This window comes from Eleutherodactylus coqui, chromosome 6 (assembly GCF_035609145.1).
Source record: "Eleutherodactylus coqui strain aEleCoq1 chromosome 6, aEleCoq1.hap1, whole genome shotgun sequence".
Taxonomy (NCBI): Eukaryota; Metazoa; Chordata; class Amphibia; order Anura; family Eleutherodactylidae; genus Eleutherodactylus; species Eleutherodactylus coqui.
The window spans coordinates 180,874,974-180,901,513 of NC_089842.1; the positions used below are offsets into that span (position 1 = coordinate 180,874,974).

The 26,540-nt window shown below is 44.1% G+C and overlaps 1 protein-coding gene across 1 annotated transcript in view; it reads right to left on the minus strand.

Annotated features, from left to right (window-relative positions):
• RGS6 (regulator of G protein signaling 6) overlaps positions 1-26,540 on the minus strand; it is a 389,049-nt gene that overhangs the window by 67,825 nt on the left and 294,684 nt on the right. The window contains exons 5-7 of the mRNA XM_066608377.1: positions 19,021-19,127; positions 2,184-2,235; positions 1,791-1,855 (exon numbers count right to left, since the gene is read on the minus strand). Coding sequence (XP_066464474.1) covers positions 1,791-1,855; positions 2,184-2,235; positions 19,021-19,127 — 224 coding nt within the window. The remainder of the gene's footprint in view (positions 1-1,790; positions 1,856-2,183; positions 2,236-19,020; positions 19,128-26,540) is intronic.

Genomic DNA, 26,540 nt, shown 5'->3' on the forward strand with positions numbered 1-26,540 from the left:
GTGAAAGCACCCTAAATCTCCATTTTGACTTCCTGTCTCTGTTCTATTTTTGGAGCAGAGAGAGGAAATGAAACACCTCCATTTTTACCACCATTGACTTCAATGGGTTTCTTTACAAAGGGAAAGCAAATGGAAAGCTTTTCATTTGCTTCTGCTCCATTATACTTCCATTTTTAAACAGAACAAAGAGCGCTGCAGACTGCACTATTTGTTCAGTTAACACGAAATCTAACAACCGAAGCAAATGGAAGGCTTAAAGTTTGTTGAAAAACCTTAAAGCTTTTGTTCGCTTAGCATTTTTAAAAACCCCATTGAAATAAACCTCCAAAATGGAGATGAAACGCTAGTGTGACTCCGCCCTTCATTGAATATAACTTACCTGTTTTCTCTTAATTCTCAATTCCTACTAGTTGTGAGCATAATGTAAAATTAGAGATACTCAGCCACACCTGTGAGTCATGGTAAAATTACAGGATTGCGGTTTATTCACAAGGGTGTTTACGAATTTGGACCATATAAATCATTTCAATTTTGCTAGCGATTTTCCTGCAATTCTCATGTACATTTGTGATTTTTCTGTGTTTTTTCTTTTGTGCGTGCGTTTTTCACACATGCATAAAAAAATCTCATGTTGGTTCTCATTTTTTTATTTATGCTCGCCATGTTTACCTACATTTAAATTGGATCGCATTTGCATGATGTGAGTGCTTTCTGTTTTTTTTAATGCCGCCGAAAATTTTTGCCCGAAAATTACACTAACACAGGACACGCTGCGATTTCTTTACTCAGACTGGTTGTTTAAGTGAAAAAAGCCCATGTGAATATATCCATTCAAATGAATTTCTGGGTACTGTTGTACCTTGTCGACACCGGAAGTGGTGGGTGTTGACAAGGGTAAGGCTGTTTGTCAGTCAGGTGACGCCCCCTGTTCCTGATTGGCTGCACGACTCACTTCCTGTCCTCGGCCTCTCAGGTCCTGCCACTCACTACTCTGGTCTCCCTTCACCGCTCACAGCTTGCTTCCGTCGTCGGGCTCTTGGGTCCTGCCACTCACCACCCCCGGTCTCTGCTAGCTGTTGCTCCTGTCCTCGTACTGTGCCCATGAAACGGGGGACACTGTCTGCATTGCCCCGGTAACAGCTTGGTGGCTGGGAGTGGAGTGGGGTGGGGGGGAGGATGTGAGATGGCCGGCAATGTCCTCGCAGCATAAGGAATAATTTTTTGCTGGGATGGAGGATTAAGGTTAGTTTCTGTGTAAGGCTTACATTGTTTGCTGTAACTGCGGCCCCACTACATCGAAAGTTTTACAGCTAATATTGTAAGCCTAACTCTGAACCTATCCCTAACCCTAAACCTCCTTCACCAGGCATAACTAAATCCGCACGCTGCTAGGACCTTGCTGCAGGCAGCCAATCAGCAGCTTATGGGCGTACATTGGGCGGATACAGCCCATCACTAGGTCTCCACCCATTCTGGTGGTGGAGACAAGATACAATTGTACTGAATTTCCATCCAATTTCAGAACGATTTTTTTCAGTCTGTAAATCGGACGGAAAAATGTGTGAATACATCTTATGCCACTCATACCACAACTTTACTGTTTCCCAAAGAGAAAAGAGACACAAACGGTCTAGCATCCATCAAGAAAACTAATTATCGTAAATTACACGCTGAATGGTGTGATTTATGCTCTACATGTTTTACATTTAAAGTACTTTTCAAAAGAGTACAAAAATACATTGAAAAACATTCTGCTTCCTATCTACAGACTATGATCTTGGTGTACCTACGGCTTCATAATCTGCTAACTCCAGTCTTGCTTTGTTCTGCATGGTCCTCTTGCATAGATAGATAGCTGTAAAAACAGGCATTGAAAACAAATAAACACACTTTGATACAATGAGTGTATAAGAACAGTAATATTAAATCAAACCTAAACAATGCAATGTTTTGACTCAAATCTTTACGTTTTTAACACACACCAGTTGTAGATTTTACTAACGTTCATGTTCTTTAGAACCCTAAAAGTGGAATTATTTACATTAATGTAAGGATTTGTGACTTGTTCTAGCCAGTTTTTTTCTTTCTGCATTTAAGTGCTCAACATAACTTACATTCATGATTACAAGTATAACAACATGTTTAAGCAAATCATGGTGCTAATGCTTCACAGTAATACTTACCATAGTCTGTGTTTTCTGGTTCCCAGCAGTTTGAAGGCCAGAAATATGGAGCCTACAAAGGACAGAGAAATGGCCTTATAAGATATCAAAACAGTCAACATTTTTTGTTGTGTTCGGCAGTTATCCAAACTTTATATTTTCTAAAACTATAACTATTCAGGTTTCGAAATAAGAACAATATGATTTATAGAAAGGTTCCACAAGTTCTTCAACGTCATCTCTGAGAACTATTATAATAGTCCAACTATTGTTTGTGGATTGATTATTGGTTTGCCAAACAGCATTTTTATACACGACCAACAGAGGGAAGCAATTATAAAATTGCATAAAAAACGAAAATCTCAATGTGATTTCCAAAACATTAGATATACCTCGTTTGACAATTCAAGATATGGTTTCAAAATGTTCAAAAATTCACTCAACTGCTGTTGGGAAAAAATGGTGTGACCATCAAAAATTTGTACCCATGATAGAAGAGCATTTCATAGAAATGTCAAGACGAATCAGTGAATGTCAGTTGCAGCAATTTCAATGTAGTGTAATTCCATTACTGGCTAGAACTTAAGTAACATAACATGCAATAAAATCATACGCAGACTAGGCTTTAGCTTCTACAGGGCAAAGAAAAAAAAAACACTTATTAGCCTGCAAAAAAAGAACCGTCTGGCATAGGCTAAGGAATGTCAAAACTGAGAGCCTTGTCAGTGAAATTTGATATTATGGAGTGACGAGTCAAGCTTCGATCTCTGCATTGGCAATGAGTGTAGATGAGTGATCTGAACTTTTGAAGAAATATTTCCCTGTCTAACTCAGACAGTCAAATCTCCAGCTTCTGTAATAGTGTAGGTCTCCGTTCCATAGTGAATACTATCAATGCTTCTACAGTATGTACCAAAACATTTTGGCTGGACATCTTTTCCCCTTGATTCTGAAGCTTCAAACTAATGATGGAGAATTTATTTTCCAACAACATGGAGCGTCTTGTCAAATAGCTAAGTTGCTTAAAGCCCGCTGGGCTCAAAATGGGATCTGCACACTTACCTCGCCTGCAAGTAGCCTTAATTTGTCAACAATTGAGTCCTTATGAGGAAAGTTGAAGCAGAAGTTGCGTAAAAATCCATGCGGCACCATGGATGGGTTTAATGCGAAGATTCAGTAAATTTATGCATCAACGACTCTTAAGGCATGCCAAGCACTAGTAAATTCAATACCCGCTCAGCTAGTAGTCATTCCAAGTATTAGTGAAATGGATATGATTCCATGTCTATCCTATGCGTAGCCATTTTGTAAACAAGTAGCCATCTTGTGTGTCTCCTTTCACTGTATTCATTTGTCCTCTTTCTCCAGGATTTATGTATATTAAAGGGGTTGTCCGGCCAGAAACATTGCATGTCATTACTTCTGTTTGCCCATTTCCATGCACTTTGTAATATACATTGTGCATGGAAAATGAAGCAAACAGAAGTTTTGGACTTACCTGAAGGGGTGCCCCCCCCCCTTGTGTTGCTCCTCCGTCGTCCCTGGTTACGACAAGAATCTTCTCTTCTTCTTGTCGGGCTGCAGCAGCTCTTGTCGGCGCGGAAACGAGCCCCTTCTCATCCACGCATGCTCAGTTCTTCTCTCTGCAGCCGGGACCGATATACGATCTCCTTGTGTGCAGGCGGGGGGGAGGATGGAAGAGCGAAGAGCAGGAACTGAGCTCCCGCCCCCTCTCTGCCTCCTCTCCGCCCCTCTGCACTATTTTCAATGAGGAGAGGCGGGACAGGGGCGGGGCTAAGGCACGCCGCATTAGCCCCGCCTTGTCCCACCTCTCCTCATTCAGCCGCTGGGAAGCTCAGTTCTGCCTTGCAGGGGAAGTGTGGCTGCTGGCTCTTCATCTCATCTCCAAGGTCTCTAAGGAGGAGTGGAGGGGCGGGCTCTCGCAGGGGGATGGATGTGTGCAAGTGGTGTGCAGTGGTGTGCGGGGACCCAGCTGACAGAAGTCGTGGGGGGGGGTGCTAGTGGTGTGCAGTGGTGTGTGTGTGCTAGTGGTGTGCAGGGACCCAGCTGACAGAAGGAGGGGGGGTGCGGTCACATAGACTTGTCACGGTGGGGTGTGCGGTCACATAGACGTGTCGCGGTGGGGTGTGCGGTCACATAGACGTGTCACAGTGGGGTGTGCGGTAACATAGACTTGTCGCGGTGGGGTGTGCGGTCTGTCACTGTGGGGTTGGAGGGGGGCTGTGACAGTAATTTGCTGCACTGAGTGGGTTAGCGTGAGGCTGTCACAGTAATTTTTCACATGGTATAATCTTGCCTGTGCAGGGAGGGGAGGAGGTGAGCTGTGTCTGTTGTGAATGGTGGATCCTGTGTTATCTTTATATAGGTATCACTGTACTTGTAGGGGGGGAGGCAGGGGGTGCTGTTAGTAAACTTGTGTGTGGGCACTGTAAAGGGGGACTCTGTGGGGGAGGTCACAGGGGGGTACTGTATAGGGACGCTGTGGATGGGAGGACTGTGGGGGGCATGTGGAGGGGGGCTACTTTGGAGTGTACTGGGGGGGACTCTGGGGGGGTGGCATGTGTAGGGGGGGTACTGTGGAGGGCACTGTGGGGGGGAATACTGTGAAGGGCACTGTGGGGGGGAATACTGTGGAGGGCACTGTGGGGGGGAATACTGGGGGGGCACTGTTGAGGGGGGACTGTGGAGAATGCTGTGGTTGGGGGGGAATGAGGGGGGGAATGAGGGGGGCATGTGGAGGGGGGCTACTTTGGAGGGCACTGTAGGGGTGACACTGGGGGGCACAGTGGGGGGGCATGTGTAGGGGGTACTGTGGAGGGCACTGTTTGTGGCTCTGTAGGGGGGGACTGTAGGGGGGTCATTGTGAGGAGGGTCGCTGTGGGAGGGGCACTATGGGGGCATGTGTGTGTGGGAAAATGTTTTGTTTTACTTTACTTTAGCAGGGGGGGGGGGGGGCAGTAGGTAGCCTTGCAGTGGGGGGCTGCAGGAGAGTTCTCTCTGGGCTCTCCCCAGCCTCTCTCCATTCACTATACATAGTGCTGCTGTTTACACTCATGGTAGGATTTTATCCTGAACCATGAGTGTATAACACAGTCTCCCTTGGCCACAACCCCTCTGGGTATAGTATGCAGCAGGGGGCGGGGAGAGACTGTAGATCAGTTCAATAGAGGTGGGCGTGTCATGGGCGGGGCTAGGACATAAGCTGAGGGAGGCCATGAAATCCTGCCTTTTCATGCCTCTTACTGCCATCGGGAGCACGCACACAGAAGAGGGAGAGCGCAGAGCATTGTGGGAAGGCAGCACAGAGGCGCCATCTTTGAAAGCTGCAGTGAAGATCAGATTCTAAGGTAAGAAACTGACATTCCAGCTGATCTGCCTGCCGGTTTGAGCCCCTGTATGCTGTGTGTTACTATCCTTACTGAAAGGGAAGCAGCAGCATTATAAAAAAAATTTACCCCGTGTGGCCGGACAACCCCTTTAAATGGTTATTTAATAAGCTTTGAATGAATCTGTAAGGCTTTTAATCCAGAAGATAGCTATGTGGCATTTAGAATGGCCAGCAGGTCAAACCAACATGTTTCTAGCTGTTCACATATGTTCCTAAACATTCTATGTAAAAACTTATTGTTTAGATTTACTGTTCCAAGAAGTTAATCATGTATGATCAAATCTGCGCCTACGTGCGTTTTGCTGGCATTTTAGATGCTAGATTCCTTATCTTGCATATTCATATTTTGTATATTTCTTTTGACCAATGGTAATAAATGAATTATAATAGATTTGAATTATTGTAATTGAAACATGTGCCCCTATAATGACTGCTGCCTGTCAATCAATAAACAGATAACTTTGATCCCGCTAAGTGTTGCTGTGGTGAGAGTTATTCTCCCGAGCTCGACTAATCCTCTAACTAAGAATTTGGACTCCAAAAGCATATTGCTTAGCAAATAGTGTGTTTGCACCAACACATGTAAAGGGGATACAACAAAGTTTTAAATAAACTTTTCATTGGCTTTTGCTGGACTAGTTCGACTCTTTTAGATAAATGACTGCTGTTAGTTGGACTATTATGAAAGCATAAACTTCACTTTAAAGGAGATGTCCCATGAAAGCAAGTGGGTCTATACACTTCTGTATGGCCATAATAATGCACTTTGTAATGTACATTGTGCATTAATTATGAGCCATACAGAAGTTATAAAAAGTTTTATACTTACCTGCTCCGTTGCTAGCGTCCTCGTCTCCATGGAGCCGACTAATTTTTGGCCTCCGATGGCCAAATTAGCCGCGCTTGCGCAGTCCGGGTCTTCTGCAGTCTTCTATGGGGCTCCGTGTAGCTCCGTGTAGCTCCGCCCCGTCACGTGCCGATTCCAGCCAATCAGGAGGCTGGAATCGGCAGTGGACCGCACAGAAGAGCTGCGGTCCACGGAGGAAGAGGCCATCTTCAGCGGTGAGTAGAGAAGTCACCGGAGCGCGGGGATTAAGGTAAGCGCTCCGGTGAGCTTTCTTTACCTCCCTGCATCGGGGTTGTCTCGCGCCGAACGGGGGGGGGGTTGAAAAAAAAAAAAACCCGTTTCGGCGCGGGACATCTCCTTTAACATAAGATATCTCTAGTTTTCTAGTAGCTGGACTTTTTAAACACACTTTTATATATACAGTAGATACATGTTTACTTATTTCACAAGCTTAATTTGCTTTTCATTGCAGTATTTTTTAAATAAGGTAACTCAAAATTATAGAGAATAGGTGGACTATTATGAAAAGGGGTAGTATGACTGACATGTTTTCTCTCCATACTTTGGGCAACAACATAAAAGATGACATCTGGTTCCTATTGGTGACAGTACCATGCCATTACACTAGACTACTCCAGCTGACAGTGCTTTGTTGCAGCTATGCACTTTTCCATGTGCGATGGCAATTTTCAATGCTTAGCTTTAAATACCTGTCAGTAGAAAGAGTCTTGTTAGTTTTCATTAAGGTTAAATGTTCCATTGCTTTGTGCTAATGAACATATTCTGAAAATAAAGGCTGAGACTGAAGTGTAGAGATTTATATTATGTAACGGGCTGAGTAATTGTACTCAAAGAGTGGTCATAAATGGCTGCATATACTGTATAACATGAAGAATGTCTTAAGTGGGGGTAATACAAGGCTCTATCCTAGGCCCAGTGTTGCTCAATATTTTCAAAAGTGATCTGGATGAGGAAATTGTGGGAAAAGTGATCAAATTTGCCAATGGCACAAAACTAGGAGGGATAGCTAACACTAGAGAAGAGAGAGATAGGATTCAGAAAGAGCTAGAGAAGCTTGAACAGTTGGTGGTGACTAGAGATGAGCGAGCACCAAAATGCTCGGGTGCTCGTTACTCAGGACGAACTTTTCGCGATGCTCGAGGGTTCGTTTCGAGTAACGAACCCCATTGAAGTCAATGGGCGACCCGAGCATTTTTGTATATCGCCGATGCTCGCTAAGGTTTTCATTTGTGAAAATCTGGGCAATTCAAGAAAGTGATGGGAACGACACAGCAACGGATAGGACAGGCGAGGGGCTACATGTTGGGCTGCATCTCAAGTTCCCAGGTCCCACTATTAAGCCACAATAGCGGCAAGAGTAGCCCCCCCCCTCCCCCACTGTCAGCATAAAGATCGTTCTCCTCTCCCATAGCTGTAACAGCTGTGGCAGAGAAGAACGATGTTTGCCCATTGAATTCAATGGAGCCAGCAATACAGCAGGTTCCACTGAAAGCAATGGGCTGCCGGCGATCGCGGGATGAATTGTCGGGAAGGGCTTAAATATATAAGCCCTTCCCTGCAATTCATCCAGAAATGTGTTACAATAAAAATATATACCGGCGTATAAGGCGACGGGGCGTATAAGATGACCCCCCAACTGTCACCTTATACGCCGGGAATACAGTGGAGCAAAGAATAAAAATCATTACTCACTTCTCCTGGTGTTCTGCGGCGCTGCTGCAGGCTGTCGCTCCCTCCTGGTCCCCGGCAGAGCATTGCTTTCTGGACGCAGTGGTTGAAATCCCCGCCTCCAGAAACACACGTGCCTTCAGCCAATCACAGCCATTCAATGACATCATTGTCATTGGCTGTGATTGGCTGAAGGCACGTGTGTTTCTGGAGGCGGGGATTTAAAGCCCTTCGTAGAGAAAGCAATGCTCTGCCGTGGACCAGGAGGGAGCGACAGCCTGCAGCAGCGGCGCAGAACGCCAGGAGAAGTGAGTAATGATTTTTATTCTTTGCTCCACTGTATTCCTGGCACATAAGGTGACAGTTGGGGGGTCGTCTTATACGCCCCGTCGCCTTATACGCCAGTATATATTTTTATTGTAACACATTTCTGGATGAATTGCAGGGAAGGGCTTATATATTTAAGCCCTTCCCGACAATTCATCCCGCGATCGCCGGCAGCCCATTGCTTTCAGTGGAACCTGCTGTATTGCCGGCTCCATTGAATTCAATGGGCAAACATCGTTCTTCTCTGCCACAGCTGTTACAGCTGTGGCAGAGAAGAATGATTTGTCTTCTATATGTTCTCAATGGGGTTGGCGCTGCTGCCGCCGGCCCCATTGAGCGCATATAGAGAAGAGAACAGAAATCGCAGATCGCACATAGGTGCGATCTGCGATTTCTATGGCCTAAGAAGGACCGTTGGGGTTCTTGAAGCCTAAAATCACTCCTAACACTCTCCCTATAGCAGCTCCGGCATCAACAACACTTTCCCTGAACTATGTCAGAATGCATCTGTGGCGAGCTGCGGGAGGGGCAGATTTTAATACTCGGGTGACACCTAATCTCGCCAGCCACTCACTGCAGGGGGGTGGTATAGGGCTTGAACGTTGCAGGGGGAAGTTGTAATGCCTTCCCTGTCTTTCTATTGGCCAGAAAAGCGCGCAAATTTGTCAGGGAAGAAAATGAAAGTAACCCGAACACCGCGTGGTACTCGTTACGAATAACGAGCATCTCGAGCACCCTAATACTCGAACGAGTATCAAGCTTGGACGAGTATGCTCGCTCATCTCTAGTGGTGACTATCAGAATTTATTTAACAGGTCGAAATGCAAAGTCCTACATTTGGACAAGAGCAATCAAAAAAGCACATACATAATGGGAGGAATTGGGCTAAGCAGGAGCACATGTAAAAAAGACTTGGGTATACTAATAGATCATAGACTGAATAGGAGTCAACAATGTGATGCAGCAGCCAAAAAAGCCTAACACAATTCTGGCATGTATTAAGAGAAGCATAGAGTCTAGATCACATGAGGTAATTATCGCCCTCTACTCTTCCCTAGTCAGACCTCATCTGGAATACTGTGTCCTGTCCTGGGCACCTCATTTAAAAAAAGACATTGACAAACTGGAGCAAGTTCAGAGAAGAGTTACCAAGATGGTGAGCAGTCTGCAAACCATGTCCTATGAGGAACAGTTCAAGGATCTGGGAATGTTTAGCTTGCAAAAAAGAAGGCTGAAAGGAGACTTAATAGCTGTCTACAAATATCTGAGGGGCTGTCACAGTGCAGAGCGATCAACCCTATTCTCCTTTGCACAAGGAAAGACTAGAAGCAATGGGATGAAACATATAACTGATATTAGAAAAAACTTTCCACAGTAAGGGTGATCAATGAGTGGAACAGGTTACCACGGAAGGCGGTGAGTTCTCCTTCAATGGAAGTCTTCAAACAGAGGCTGGACAAACATCTGCCTGGTATTATTTAGTGAATCCTGCACTGAGCAGGGGGTTGGACCCGATTACCCTGGAGGTCCCTTCCAACTACCAGTTTATGATTAAATCAGGGAATAGGATCATGTTTAGTTAATACATTTTCTTCAGGTTTCCTTTGGTTTGTGTGCAGTTCAGAAATCAGTGGTTTCTGGTTAGATACCAATTGTTATTTCTCGTTTTTTTCTTAGTTTTGTTTTGATTAATTTTTTCCAGTATAACAAGTGTTGTAAATGTACACTGAAACAAACAAAAAAGCAAAGGATAACATTACAAAGGATATAAGACTAGAAATATATAAAAACCATACCACAGGAGTTGGCTATAACAACAATCATACATTGTGAATAAAATAGCTATGATTTATGCATAAATTAAGATACTGAAGGAAAAATGTAGGCGCAAGCTACATCAACCATGGTACAGTAAGATATCCTGGCTCAAGAGTGGGTATGAAAAATCATGCAATACTTAAGTTACAGAGAGAACATTGCCCTGTAGTGAAGGTAAGTAAACAGTCTGCATTATCAACCTGCAGTAGCGGGGTGGGAATATTAGTAACCTGAGACCTGAGCCCCCTGCTAGAAAACTAGATTGTAGGATACATACAGAAAGAACACCTGTATTCGACATATTCACAGTACAAAACAGACATAAAAGTAAAGTATTAACATTTATAAATGCTCATCGACAAAGAACAGCAACAATAAAAATAGGTCAAGAACATTTGTTATGGATGGTGAAGTTTTATATGGTCACTAACTTTTCAAACAACTTGTGCTTATATGATAGTCAATATGTTACCTAGAAATACTGCAAATCACTTTATTCATCTTGTCCAGTTTTTGTGCTGAAAAATACTTATCTTACTTCCTTCTAATCTATTGTCCCCTACCTGTCGTCAAGTGATACCCAGCTCTAGTAACAGAGATAACAAGATAGGGAATAGAAAGTGTGATGATTCTTGCTGCCTAAAGAAATCTATGGAGAGTGGAGGGGAGGAAAGGAGGAGGTGGCACAGATATGCCAGCAGCTAACTTCTGAATGAATTACAGCTACTGAAATAACACCTATACTGCTCAGTACTGCTGCTAACTCTCTTCCATACTGTTATGTCTTTGTGTGTGCTTCAGACAATTAAGGAGCCCAATCTGCAGATTTCTCCATGTGCAGTATATAGAAAACCACATGGCTAGACTCCTCCCACCAGCACATATATAACTGAGAATTACACATTCAGCCTGCTGAGGAGAAAAATGGTGATAAGTGCTATATACAAGTCATATAATGGTCAAAAATAGTGTTATTCCTCATGTACACCCACACATTGGTTGATTCTGAAATGTTATTAGAAAAGTCAGTTAAACTTTAAGGTTAGACCACTATCCATATGTAGGAGAAGAAAGCTGGCATATTAGGGGAAATTTATTATGACTGGTATTTCGAATTCCAGTCTTAATATGACTCCTGATTGTGCAAGACAGGCCTAATGCATAAAAAGAAGCCCCCTTTTTCATTCACCATGTGCGTCTAGGGCCATCCAAGAACTTAAAAAAAAATCAACACTCATGATTTATGTTCATTTCTGGCATAAATTAGATATAAATCTGTCAGGCTGGGGAGGCCTCGCCCTCTTAAAAACCTGCTGTAGATCTAAAAAGGTCAAACATTTTTTTGGAAATGCTTGGCTTTACTTACAGTATTTGATACTTTTTTCTAGTTAACGCTCTCCCATATTGCCTAGGGAGACAGATGAAAAAAGAAAACGGAAGAAGGAACAAAAAGAATGAGAAGGGAAAAGGAGGAGAAGAAAGAACAAAGAAGAAAAAAAAGAAGGAAAAAGGGCATAAGGAAAAGGGCTGTTTTTCTTCTTTTTCCTTCTTTTAAAAGAAAAAGAAAGAAGAATTTTAGTGAGTTCAGCCGAGATGAGTTGTCAAAGATTTAGGAGTACACTGAACTTTTAGCAAAGTTCGACCCAAAACGGAGTTCTACTGTTTTAGTTCGTTCAACACTAATTAAGGCATGTGGAAGTAAACCATATATTATGCTAAACATTTAGCTATCTCTATAGATTTACATCCAAACCGGTCTTGTCATTGTATGTAATCACCATAGGGTTCTATAATATTGTACTCTGATGAACCTGCTATGCAGTATACCATAATGTTGTCACTACGGAAGTGCACACTGAAGACAGAAAGTTACAGTAATTTGACTGTGGACTGATTTTGAATACGCACAGCACATTCAGTCAATACAGCACAGGTATTTTACTCCCAAGCATGTTGTGGAAATGAATAATAAATGTATATGAAATTCACTGTATACTGACTTCTGCATTGTCATATTTAGTGAAAGGAATCTATAGTTTTTCCAGTAACCTTAAAATGGGCATAAATAAATAAAAATGCACACAAAAAACATAGTCCTAGGGGGTAGAGAATTCCTGGGATGCCATGGTGTGACAGACTCTACAGTTATTGAGAAAGATGCTACCCTTGTCTGACCCCTGCTTATTTGCAGGCTAATTAGATGAGGCTTGACAGTGCAATGCTTGAATATTAATGCTCCTTTATGAAACGTGCGGACAACTATATTAGTTCACGGTAATAATTCATGTGTGCATTTGTTTTAAAAGCTTAAAAAGCAAACTGGTAGGTTCCGTGATTTAATCATAATGACTAAATAAGAACTCGTATAACATTATGAAATGCAAAGCTAAACTTTGTTTTAAGAAATTATTCTCCCATTTAAGGGGGGAATTTATCGATTTTATGCCAGTTTTTTGGGTTAAAAAAAAAGTTCAAATTTTGGTGCATATCATGCTTGTGCTAAAACTTGTAACTTACCTTTTTGACACTTTTCAAAAGTTGTGAGAATGCTGGGTGGGGCCTAGTGGAAAGGGGTTGGGACTAAAATTTATGCCAGAAATAATATAATAATGAACCAAGTATTATGAGCCTGGATGCTATATCTTTGTTTTGAATTTGGTTCTTGTGCTGTATGTTATGGCAGGCAGTGCTGCCAAAAAGAGGGGCTATTTCTATGTGGGAACACAAAGGGAACTGGATGTGGTTATAGGTATGGCTTAATGTTAAGGAAAAATTGCCACGGCATGCCGCATTTATTACCTCTCTTTGGAAACTTTCCATTAAAAAATCCTGCATTTGCCCTTGCTGATGATGGTAGACAAAACGACCATGCCGTATATAATATGTACTTGATATATAGTGTAAATATGTTGGACAACAGATGCACAGTAGACTGCATTATGATTGGATATTTGTAGGTGTCTGCAATTCAAAATGTTTAATGATGGTAGAGTCAGTTTTTTAACTTAATTAAATAGTCACATCCTCTCCGAAGAAGACTCAGGGGCGGATTGAGAACCCAAAGTAGATCTGGAAAACAATTACAAAGTGGCCCCATGTTTTAGGCGAGCCATAGTTGTAGGGGTAATAGATAGGGGTCAATCATCCACCAGCTGCAGCTATGTTGCTGGAGGGAAGGCAGAAGCCTAGTGCATAGTTCACCACAGCAAATTTTCTACAGAACACAGAATGTGTTATAACTGCAGATACCTGTTAAGCCTCTATGACATCTATTAACATCATAGACTGGCTTATCTTTAGCCTTTATAATGGACATTATGTCATGAGTCATATGCCTGCATGATCATCACAAGAGCCCTGTATGCTCTCACTGTAATGCCCAAGGTCAGGGAAAGCTCTGATCAGTGAACTCTGATCCCTGTCATTTAACTTTCTAGATGCCGCGATCAATAACAACCATGGCATCTAGGTTCTTACACAGAGGGAGAGGGCTCCCTCTGTCCCCTTCAACCACCCCCTCCGGAAATGCAATCGTGAGATACTATTGAGTAACTATGACAGCCAGATGCCTAGATTAGGCTTCCAGGTATTATTACAGCTGTATGCGTATTAGGATGAGACTTCAGCACAACCTAATACAGTGATGGCGAACCTTTCAGAGACCGAGTGCCCAAACTGCAACCCAAAACCAACTTATGTATCGCAAAGTGCCAACATGTCAGGGGGCGGGGCTTATCACAACATGATTTTACCCCCGTCATTCTAAAAAGGACAGGGCTGCTTAAAAATAGACAGGGTGCAGATTCTGACTGCTTTTTGGATGTGGAAAATTCTGCAGCATTTCTGCATCCAAAAAGCAGTCAAAATCTGCACCCTGTCTATTTTGAAACAGCCCTGCCAGTTTCTGCCGCATGTAAACATACCCCAGTGGTAATAGTGGCCCTCCTAGCGATAATAGTGACACCCCCCCCCCCAGTGGTAATAGTGACATACCCCAGCGGTCCCCCAGCAGTAATAATGCCCGCTTTCCCCCCAGCGGTTCCCACAGCAGTCATATTACCCCCCCCCCCAGTGGTCCACCAGCAGTCACAATGCCACCCCCAGCTGTCTGCCAGCAATAATGCCCCCCTCCCCTCAAGCGGTTCCCCCAGAAATGATAATGCGCCCCCCTCAGCAGTCATAATGCCTTCCCCCCAGCGGTTCCCCCAGCAGTACTAATGCCTCACCCCCCAACAGTTCCCCCAGCAGTCCTAAAGTCTTCCCCCCCAGCGATTTTCCCAGCAGTCAGAATGCCCCCCCCAGCGATTTTCCCAGCAGTCAGAATGCCCCCCCTCCCCCCCCGCGATTTTCCCAGCAGTCAGAATGCCCCCCCTCCCCTCCCCCCCCCAGCGATTTTCTCAGCAGTCAGAATGCTCCCCCCCCCCAGCGATTTTCCCACCAGTCAGGATGCCCCCCCCCCAGCGATTTTCCCAGCAGTCAGAATGCTCCCCCCCAGCGATTTTCCCAGCAGACAGAATGCCCCCCCTCCCCCCCAGCGATTTTCCCGCAGTCACAATGCCCCCCCTCCCCCCCCAGCGATTTTCCCAGCAGTCACAATGCCCCCCCCCAGCGATTTTCCCAGCAGTCACAATGCCCCCCCCAGCGATTTTCCCAGCTGTCAGAATGCCCCCTCCCCCCCAGCGATTTTCCCAGCAGTCAGAATGCCCCCCCAGCGATTTTCCCAGCAGTCAGAATGCTCCCCCTCCCCCCCCAGCGATTCTCCCAGCTGTCAGAATGCCCCCCCTCCCCCCCAGCGATTCTCCCAGCTGTCAGAATGCCCCCCCAGCGATTTTCCCAGCAGTCAGAATGCCCCCCCTCCCTCCCCCAGCGATTTTCCCAGCAGTCAGAATGCCCCCCCCCCAGCGATTTTCCCACCAGTCAGGATGCCCCCCCCTCCCCCCCAGCGATTTTCCCAGCAGTCAGAATGCTCCCCCCCAGCGATTTTCCCAGCAGTCAGAATGCTCCCCCCCAGCGATTTTCCCAGCAGTCAGAATGCTCCCCCCCAGCGATTTTCCCAGCAGACAGAATGTCCCCCCTCCCCCCCAGCGATTTTTCCCAGCAGACAGAATGCCCCCCCTCCCCCCCAGCGATTTTCCCAGCAGTCACAATGCCCCCCCTCCCCCCCCCAGCGATTTTCCCAGCAGTCACAATGCCCCCCCCCAGCGATTTTCCCAGCAGTCAGAATGCCCCCCCCAGCGATTTTCCCAGCAGTCAGAATGCCCCCCCAGCGATTTTCCCAGCAGTCAGAATGCTCCCCCTCCCCCCCAGCGATTTTCCCAGCAGTCAGAATGCCCCCCCCAGCGATTTTCCCAGCAGTCAGAATGCCCCCCTCCCCCCCAGCGATTCTCCCAGCTGTCAGAATGCCCCCCCCCCAGCGATTCTCCCAGCTGTCAGAATGCCCCCCCAGCGATTTTCCCAGCAGTCAGAATGCTCCCCCTCCCCCCCAGCGATTCTCCCAGCTGTCAGAATGCCCCCCCCCCAGCGATTTTCCCAGCAGTCAGAATGCTCCCCCTCCCCCCCCAGCGATTCTCCCAGCTGTCAGAATGCCCCCACCCTCCCCTCCCCCCAGCGATTCTCCCAGCTGTCAGAATGCCCACCCCCTCCCCCACATACGTACCCCTCCTCCTCGCGGGAGCGCCGCTCCTCTCCTGCCTGATCCCAGGTGCTCACTGAAGGCAGTGTGCTGCTGTTGGATGCCTTCTCCCCCTGCTCTTGCGGAACCAAAGTAGGAGACGTCGGGGGACGGGGGAGAAGGATCCTAGCTGCACACTGACTCACAGTGTGCGCCGGGATCAGCACAGAAAGCAGCGCTGAGTGAATGTCAGCAGGGGAGCCGCGGCCCCTGCAGGCATTCACTAAGGTGGTGATGAGTGGCCGATGGCGACGTGTGCCAGCAGGGAGGGCTCTGCGTGCCGTCTCTGGCACGCGTGCCATAGGTTCGCCACCACTGACCTAATAGATTGCTTTAGGCCTCATGCCCATGGGTATGCACGGTTACCAAGTGCAGAATCCCGCAGAGGTTTCCAGTCGTGCCCGCAGACATGAGGCCAAAAAATACATTTTACTCACCTGTCCGGACGCAGCGCAGGTCTTCTTTCTTCTGCATGGTGGATGCACTCAGGACGCCGTTGGTGTGCCGCGTGCATGTGACATGCTTTCTTTTTTAAATGTCCTGCTTTCTCGCAGATCCACGGCACAGATGACTTCCATTGACTTCAATTGAAACCATGGAAACCGTCAGTGCGGGAAAACCGCAGAAAGTGGAGCATACGGCGGTTGTTTTCCCGCATGTGTGATCCGCAGGTATTTAATTACCTGCGGGTGCCCAATGATTCCCTATGGGTGCAGATCGCACATGCGGGAGACCTGCACAGATTTTTAAATTCCATTTTCCCCGTGGACATGATGCCTTATAGTTTTAGACTTACAGTGAAAAACTGTTTGTTATGTTGACTAGACTAAAACATTCTCAAAGTAATCAAAGAATTCTACTGAGTCTAAATAAATGAATGAATAAATAAATGTTAATAAAGTTTATAAAAAAATGTACAAACTTTTTTTTGTGTTTTACTTTGTAAAAGTGTAAAAAGAACCACACACTATATCACTTTAATCATTATGGCTTTTATAATTACCTCCATACCGTCACTGTACAAAACCCACTATACCAAACCCAACATTAAATATAAGCCCTTCCCTGAAAAACAAGGCAAACTAGTGTAAAAAAAAAAACAAAAAACACATACTCGCCTTTCTTCAGCTGCCAGGGCTCAGCAGCGTCCTCTCTGCACTGTCCCCGACTCTGCAATGCAGTTCTTTGAGCAGCGGGGAATTAAAATCCCCGCCTGCTGAAAAAGCTGCTTCTGATTGGCTGAGGTGCTCAGCCAATCACAGGCAGCTCTCGCTGAATGAATGACAGAACGGCTTCCCTGAAAAACAATTATGCAGTGCGGGCAGCTGGATCCTTTACCACAGCTGTCATCTGTGACAGCTGTGGTAGAGAATTCTTTATTCCCTGCAGGGTTATTTTTTCAGGGAAAAGCTTATATTTAAAGCTCTTCTCTGTAAAACAATTAAGGGGTGTCGGCAGCAGCCGCAGCTCCATTGAAGACAATGCGTGCATTCCCTATGGTGCATGCATGTCCTATCTTTGCAAGCGCATACCTGTAAAACATGAACATGTGAACACACCATAGGGAATGCATTGGTTCTAACAGACGCGCGCGTATGCATGCACAAAAACACGCTCGTGTGTAGCCACCCTAATGCTATCTCTTCTGAATTGTTCTGAACCATCCAGCAGTCTGATGGATGAATATGGGTTCAGTAGATACCAAGAAAATTCTTCTAATTCTGATGCTTAAAGCATAATTTAAATTTTCAGATGACTTTTCAGAATGAGCTTCCATATGCGTGTACATGAGGAATAACACCATTTCTAGAATTATTTGATTTATATCCTTAATTTTCCTCATCTTTCTTCTGCATAGTCTATATTTAATTTTCAAGCCTCTCAGAACTGGTGAGAGAAGCCTCCTGCTGTGCTGTTCTATTGACTGTACACAGAGAACTGCAGATTCTGCTAACAAAATGACATACCATCCTCATGTAGGTCAGTGTACAGCAGTACTAAGCTGGGTAGATGAGCAAAATAGCAGCAGATAACTCACCATTAGCTCTAAGCACATTTGTGTAAATCTCTTCTTCTGTTCCTCCTCCTCCTTCTTCCTCCTCCCCATTGCGCTTACAGACATCAATGAGCATGATGACTCATCCCCCTCCTCCACCTCCTGTTCTGCAAGTCCCATGGTCTCCAGTAACACACCTGACAGCAGGCAGTGGACAGCAAATTAAGAGGAAAGGAGACCCCTACTGGGCCTGTACTTTAGAGTGATTGTTCAGCACATAAACATCACTTTAGGTAAATAAAGTAGATTGCAGTTTTGCTAGTTATCACATTATCTATCTCATAAACACAGGTTATTCGAAAAGTTTGTGACCATTTAATTCCAAAAAATAAACTTTGATGGAAGAGGAATAAATGTCTGGGCTTTTTCCATGGTTTGGCTAGGCTTATTGTAGGGCAATCTTAAAGGAGAAGTCCAAGATAAGAAAAAAATGGTAATTCTTTTCAGAAATAGTGATGCTGTAGTCTTTGGATTGTTTATGTATAGCACCTCATTTCCATTCAAGTGAATGAGGCTGAACCTCATTACCAATCACATTTCATAAATAGGAGTGATGCTGTTTTTGGAAAAAAAGCTGATCCTTTTGTGTCATTTGGACAACCTCTTTAACATCACAGCATTAAATTACTCTCTACAGAACTCAGTTCAGTTTTGTAGCAACATTTTGCCATAGCACATTTCCTTTTTCAGTGCACATTTTCAGAAAGTGATTACTAATAACCTCAGTTCAGTAAAGAAGAACATGACCAGTCTGTAGAGTGCCCTGACTGCAACCACAAACCTTTTGGGGATGAACTGGAACACATATTGCGCCTTAGGTCTCATCACCAATATCAGTGCTCGACCACACTAGTGCACTTACAACAATATCAACCATGCATGGAACAATATACATAACAGTGTAACAGTAAAGAAGGACAATTCTTTTAAGGCCATTATCGCTGGCTTTAGAATAAATTGTTCAACAAGCTCATACGGGTGTGATGGTCAGGTATCTACATAGATCTGATGATGCAGCTTTTTTGGCAAGTTATTACTTACCTGAAACCGGTAAAAAGTTCCATCATCCTTCAGCGTGAGGACATGATCTGATATAGGGAAGATGTAACCTTGCGCTGCTATAAGGCTTCCTAAATGTATTGCTTCCACTATAAGAAATAAACAAAGCATGGTTGGTTGGTTATGTATGTTTGTTCTCTCTGCTCTACAGACAATGCCTTCAACCAAATGAGTTACTTAGTTACTGCACTGAAAATGATACCTGAGATTATATAACATTATTTTCAATGCAAACATTTATATATTTGATAGTCACTTCAAAGATGACCTGTGACCACTTCAGACATGTCTGTTTTACTAAATACTTGCATTTTCCATGAAATAATTCTGAAACATTTTTTCTCCTAACTCTGTGATGTGTTATTCCTTTTTTATTCTTCCTAAAAATGTATAAATAAATTGACAAATGGATGTTACTAGTTTGGGGTGGGAGGCCCTGCAAAGTCTGACATTGTCCAATCAACGCTAAAAGCAGCAGATTGTATTGAAACATACCCTTTTAGTAATGATGAGCCAACTTTTCAAAAATGTGGTTGGTTCACCACATTTGGGCAAAAAGTTCTATTTGGTCCGAATTAGTTCACATTGAATTGGAACTTCATCAGTACCCCTAGGGGTTCAGTCACATGGGCGTTTTAACGCGCGTCTGTTATTTGCATTTGTGGTCCGCATCTATATAGAACCAATGCTTTTCAATGGGAGTGGTCACATGTGTGGATTTTAGATGCACAAAAACATCTGCGGTGAAAATTATAAGACACAGTTTTTAAAACGCAGGTAACTGCGGCATCAGTATTTTTTGAATGTGAAACCTCTGGATGCTGTCGTTTCCAGGGGTTTTACCTTGTACGCAATGGGGCCGGCAACGGCAGCAGTGCCAACCCCATTGAGAACATACAGTGAAGATCGTGATTCTCTGGCACAGCTCTGACAGCTGTGGCAGAGGAATGTGATGTTCTCCCATTGAATTCAATGGAGCTGGCGCTACAGCCCTTCCCCGAAAATCACTGCAGGGCTTGTCGGCAGCCCATTGCTTTCAATGGAGGCGGCTGTAGCACCGGCTCCATTGAATACAATGGGAGAGCATCATGCTCCTCTGCCACAGCTGTGGCAGAAGATTTCTTCATTTTTACTGGGAGTCCCATTGTCATTGGACATTGTGACAATGCTGTCAGTGTTCAGTGACAAGGTGACTCCCCGCAGAGATGAAGAAATCCTCTGCCTCAGCTGTAGCACAGGATCGCGATGTTCTTTGTATGTCAACGGGGCCACCGCTGCTGCCACCGGCCCCATTGACCAAACGTGGAACCCCTGGATGTGACAGCTTCCAGGGGTTTCACATCCAAGGAATCCCCTGCTGCAGCTGTCACAGCCGCAGCAGGGGATAGCGGACTTTTTGTGCGTCCAAGTATGTTCTGCGTGTCGCCTGCTTCAGTCTAAATGCATGCGTTTTGCGCACAAAAATTCGCGCGTTAAAATGCCTGTGTGACTGAGCCCTAAAACGGCTGTATATCACTGTATAAGAGCCATACATGCCCTGTATAACACTCTTAGGTCACCTAGGATACCTTTTGGCTATAGTAATGGTAATAGTGAGTTGTTTGCATGAGGAGTATGACAACTGCCTGCCCCTCATGACAAGCAAAACTGTCACATTTAAAAAGAATCCAAAGATATACAAATTATTCAAAACTGGTTATATTCAAGCTGTTTTGAGATGCTTGTTGATTAATTCAATAGGAAACAGAGGAATTGTTAATGCAAGTCTCTATTGTAATACAAACTGTGACTTGGGGCCTGACCAGGATAAATAAAGCAATGCGTTTACAAATTTACTCAACTTTTTGTTGATTATATTTTGATGTAAGATTGTTAAATAATGTTTATAAAAGCCGCTTCAGCTTTTTATTAAAATGTGTTCTTCACTGGCACTGTGTTTGATCACCTCTTGTGCTGTGCACATAATAAATACAGGAGGTGACTCAGAACCTTTTATTCTAGGGATCAGTATGGGATATGCCACTGCATGAGGACGTGGGAAGGTGTACCTTTATTTTATTGTTTTTTTCTTTTTGACACTTGCTTTTTTGATCTTACACCAATATTGGAAGAATTGCTAATAATATAGCCATGTAGATTTTTTTTCTATTCAAAAAACATTTCTAGAACAAATACCTTCTTGTGGAACCATTCCGCCTCATGTATCGATAAATGGCTCTACTGACCATATTAAGGAGGTTGTTCACAAATAGAAGATATTTCCTTTCCACAGGAGAGAGGATAGCTATCTGATCAATGGAGGTCCAACTGCTGGGACACCCACTAATTAGGAGAATGGGGTTTCTAAAGATCCCTGCATAAATGGTGCGGTGATCACACATTTACACTGTTACTCCATTCATTTCAATGGGATTTCCAGAAATAGCCGAATTCCAGCTCTTGGCTATCGTCAGCAGTCTCATTGAAATAAATGGACTTGGAACGTGCATGAGTTACCACCATTCCATCGATTCAGAACCCTGTTCTCCGGATCGGTGGAGATACCATCAGCTGGACCTCCACCGATCATATACTGTAGTTATCCACTATCTACGGGATAATTTCTTTTCATGCGACAATTCCTTTAACTCATAAGATACTTTTTCTCTCAGCTAGTTTTGATACAGGAAGCCCTTTATATGTACACTTCATCCAGTGTTGCCTTGATATTCATTAGGCAGATATAGTTTGGTAGATGGGGGTAATAGAAGCAGATAACACTGAGTTTTGGAAAGAAAGAAAATAAAAACATAAGAAATAAATTATGCATTAATAGATGCACCTTCGTGTATGGAGAGATGGCTCATTCTGGTACAGCAGTTATAGGTTGCAATCAGAATGATGACAACTGGAGAGCAATGCATTAATGTACATTTAATGGTACTTTTAAAGAGAAGAAATCTATTAAATAACAGACTCATGGGAGCAATCCACAACAAACAGACATGATGCATCAGTATAGAAGACAAGTATCTTATAAACACATGTGTAACCACAATCACTGCAGACTAATAGCAAACTCTTTCCTGGCTCTGCTTGAGGAAGTGAACTTATTCCTTTCACAGGTTGTGCCAAGATTCATTTTGAAGATTGATTTTTCATAAAACTGATGACTGTGCAATATTTGTTTAAAAAAATGTTGATTCTTTATTCATTCACAAGCCAGATTCATTAGCTATTATCCTTGTCTGCTCTCCAGATCTAGCTACTGAATGATTTAGTAAAACGTTCATTGCACATGGTCATATTACATCTCTGAACAAGCTCCTACCGGTACTTGTTTGGGTCATAAGGGTTCAGTCACACAGGCGGTTTTTTGACCGATTTGCAGATGCACTTGCGATCTGAGTCTATATATACCCAATGCTTTGCAATGGGATCGGTCACATGTCAGTTTTGTATGCGTAAGTGCCGAAAATTATATGACACAACAATTCGCAGAACGCATGTAACTGCGTTCTGCGCAAATTGTCGTTCTTGTATATGCGCTCAATGGGGCCGGTGGCAGAAGCGACGGCCCCATTGAGAACATATACTAAAGATCATTCTCCATCTGACAGCTGTGGCAGAGGAGAACGATGTTCTCCCATTGAAGTTAAGGGAGCCAGCAATGCAGTCGGCTCCATTGAAAGCAATGGGCTACCAGCAAGCACTGTATTAGTTTTCAGGGAAGGGCTTCAATTATAAACTGTTCCCTGAAAAGCAACCAAAAAAGTGTAAAAAATAAAAAAATATATATACTTACCTTTTTGCAGCTGCCGGAGATCATCCGCATCCAGCCGGCTCTTCTCCTGAACTGCTTTCTGTAGTATTCAGCAGCCGTGGATTTAAAATCCCCACCTGCTGAATGGGCTGCCTCTGATTGGTCACAGCGCTCAGCCAATCAGAGCCAGCTCTCACTCCCCCATTCATAAAGTCATGAATTTTTTGTGCGCATCAGTTTTGCGCACAAAAAAAAATCGTGCAAAAAAACGCCCGTGTGACTAAGCCCTAATAAGGAACTCATAGAAGCCTACGAACTATACTGTAGCTCCATGTTATTTCATTCAGAGTCTTTTCTGTTTGATTCATACAGAATCTAAAACGGAGAAAATGTGCTATTTCTTGTCCATATCACTGGGGGGGATGGGGGGGTGGACAACTTGAAAAGCATGAGAAAAGCTATTACCACTAGGAGGTAGACACGGAGGATTCCTGTCCATGGGCGATAGTTCATTGCATTATCCACAGCGGTAATCCGGCATCCACAAGTGGAAAATCATAGCGATTCTCCGCTCACGCGATTCAAATCGCGGCATGCCTCGATTTGACACGATCTGACAGATAGGCTTACCGCGGAGACCTGACAGCTCTCCCCCCTGCTCCACTGTGGCGGAATCTCGCTCGAAATTCAAACTCCTTCAAACCCAAATCCTTTTAGCATCCACGACCTCAGTGCTCAAGGTCCTCTTCTGATAAATCCTCTACATGATGGGCAGTCCCCACCGAATTTGCCCATGGTGGGGTGATGACTTTCACCTTTCAGGGAGAATGGGCTCACCCAGATCTCAAATGTCTGGGTTCGGGAAGTGTTATCTTCGAGCTACGCCATGGAATTCTCCACCTATCCTCCCGTTTGCTTTTGTTCCAAGATTCGAAGGTCCCCTCCAAAAGCTGTGGCCTTAATTCTAACAATATATAGCATTATTGTTCCCCATAACAATTGGTGGGGTTCAATTGCACTCTAGTCCATCAGACCGATTCTGGAAGAACCTAAATCAGTATGTAGAAGTTCGGCATTTCCACATTGCTCTGATACCTTGTCTAGACTCGGGTGGATCATCAACCACCCCAAAGTCCTTCTTCTCTTCCTTGCAACGTCCGATTTTGCTGGACCTCTCTTTCAACATGGCTGAAGCCTATATAGTGATGCCACCAGAGCGTCAGCTTTGCCTCCTGGAGCAGATACGCTCCCTTCCCACCCCCAAAGGGACTTCTCTGGAACATCCCTTGGTCTTCATGCTGTGCCCCCCAATGATACAGACGAGAATACAAGATTTTGGTCTTACTGTAAAACCCCTTTCTCATCTTGTTCATTGAGGGACACAGCACCCACTTAGATTATTATTATGTTTCTGTGTTTTTTTCCTCTGGGCTGGAGTTTTCCCTCGGTTGATGCACATGGTGTTGTTTTCAGTTATATATCCTGATATGACGTTGTATTATTTGCGTCATTTTGCACATTCCTGCTTAGCAGCTCTCACTGCTTGCATACAAACTAATTAACTTGATGCCTGCAGGAGATATAGAGAAAAGTGGGAGGAGCTAACACTACTTGTCTACTTAGTGTCTGCCTGCCAGTGACAGTAGCTATATCCAGGGTCTTCAAGCTGTGTCCCCCAATGAAGGAGACGAGAATGGGATTTTACAGTTAGATCAAAATCTTGTTGTTCCTTCAGATGCTGTATTGCAAAGATTTTCTTCTAGTACTGCTGCTAAGTAACAACACCAATGTAATTATTGTGATGCACCAGTCAAATCAAAAAGTGGGGCCAGGGTGACATCACGACGTCAAGCCCGGCCCAAGTAACTGCAATTTTGGCATTGGACGCTAATGTTTCTTGTCAGTGCAGAAATCCCCCTAGGAGTTGTCTGTCAGGAATGCCTTGGTATTTCCTGTTACTCCAGAAGTTCCCTTAGGAGTTGTTTGTTGTGAATCCCTCAGTATTTGATGTTCCCTTCTCCACTTCCGTTCTTCTATGTCTTCTGTTATGTATGAACAACTGTTTGGCCAATAGGCCAATTGGTTATAATGGGAGTGTATGTATTCTTGGCCCACCTCTACATGGGTGCCAGTTATTTTCCTGCCTGAGGTGTCTGGTGTGGCAGTGATTGTCAGCAGCTAGAGATAATATACTTACTGTGGGGCATATTCACCTGTGCCTAGCTCTGATATGTATAATATATTGCTTTTCCATGTACTATATTCCTTGCCTGTCCTACATCTAGGAACAGCCTAGGTCCCCCTAGGTTCGAGTCGTGGGGCCATCCCTATCAGGACGATAATCCTACCTTTAGGCAGGGTCCACCAAGCCTAGCCATAGTTGGTTAGGGAGTGCATTCCCTCTGCTGTATTTTGTGTTTCCCTTGTGTAGGTGATAATATACATGTATGTGTTAGTCTATTATGGTCATTAGTACATCTTAGTTTGACGTTTTGCTGACATCCGTGGAGGGCATCGCAGTTGCTCCCTGCATGAACATAACAATAATACAGTGCTGTATAGTAAACTTGGAGTACAGCTTTCAAGAACGTACAGACATACATGACATTTTACTGACAGGCATCCCTAAAATAAAGGTTATATGCGCCAAATTCCTAAAAGTGTTGCACCCTTATTGCACTACAGCCACTGCAAAATCCAATTCAGTGGCCTAACAGTTTCACCCCAGCCCTGCTTCCCGATACGGCCTGGACAAGAGGGAAGACATACTATCAATGGCATGCAATGTTTGGGGTGGGGGTTGGCAGAAAGCAATTAAGTTGGCATTGCTCTACAATCACATATAGTGTAAAATAAAACATCTGCGCCATTCGATCGGTTTCTGGAGGTGCTCAGCACCAATTATCTAATAGTAAGAAATGAACTGGCACTCACGATTGCCATGGTCGTCTTATTTTGGCATGTTCATATAATCTGTTTCAACTGGTTGTGTGCAGCACTATTTCCCTTTTAACAAAACCATCTTCAACCTGTTCATTGTACTCCTAGAATGGTGGAAATCCCTTTGTAATTTCATCATTCCCGATAGGTTTATTTATTTAACAAATCAATTTTTGATTGTACTTAAGAGGGTGATGGTTGTGTAAGGAAGGATCATGTGCTTTTTTAATGTAAATGATCTCTATAACAGGATTTAGATGCTTTTATAGTACTTTTTGAAGTTAACAGACTACAAAAGCTGCCTAGGCATCTCATTTTAATAACAGTATAAATGTTTCATGCGCATTTTTCTATTAGGTTCTAAAACATGAATATTAGTTTAACCACTCATACCTTTTTTCCCCTCATTTTTGGCTTCTCCTCCTCACAACTCTTTTATCTTATTGGCAACATAGCTGTCTGCAGGCTTGTTTTTTGAGTGGTGAATTGTACTTTTAACTGGTACAGTTTAATATATCATATAATGTACTAAAACTTTAAAACATTTCTAATTGGAGTGAAATAAAAAAAAAATTGCAATTCTGCCATTCTTTTGAGGGGGGGGGGGGGAGGGTCTTGTTTTTGCAACATAGACACTGTAGTGGCCCAAAACACCTATATCTGGCCCCTCCATAAGGGCTTATATAGACGACCATATATCGGCCACGTATTCACGCTGGCCAATATACGGCATCCCTCTCAGCTGGGGGAGGAGGCTGGAAGAGCTGGGAGCAGTGCTCTGAGCTACCACCCCCTCTCCGCCACCTTTCCACCCCCTCTC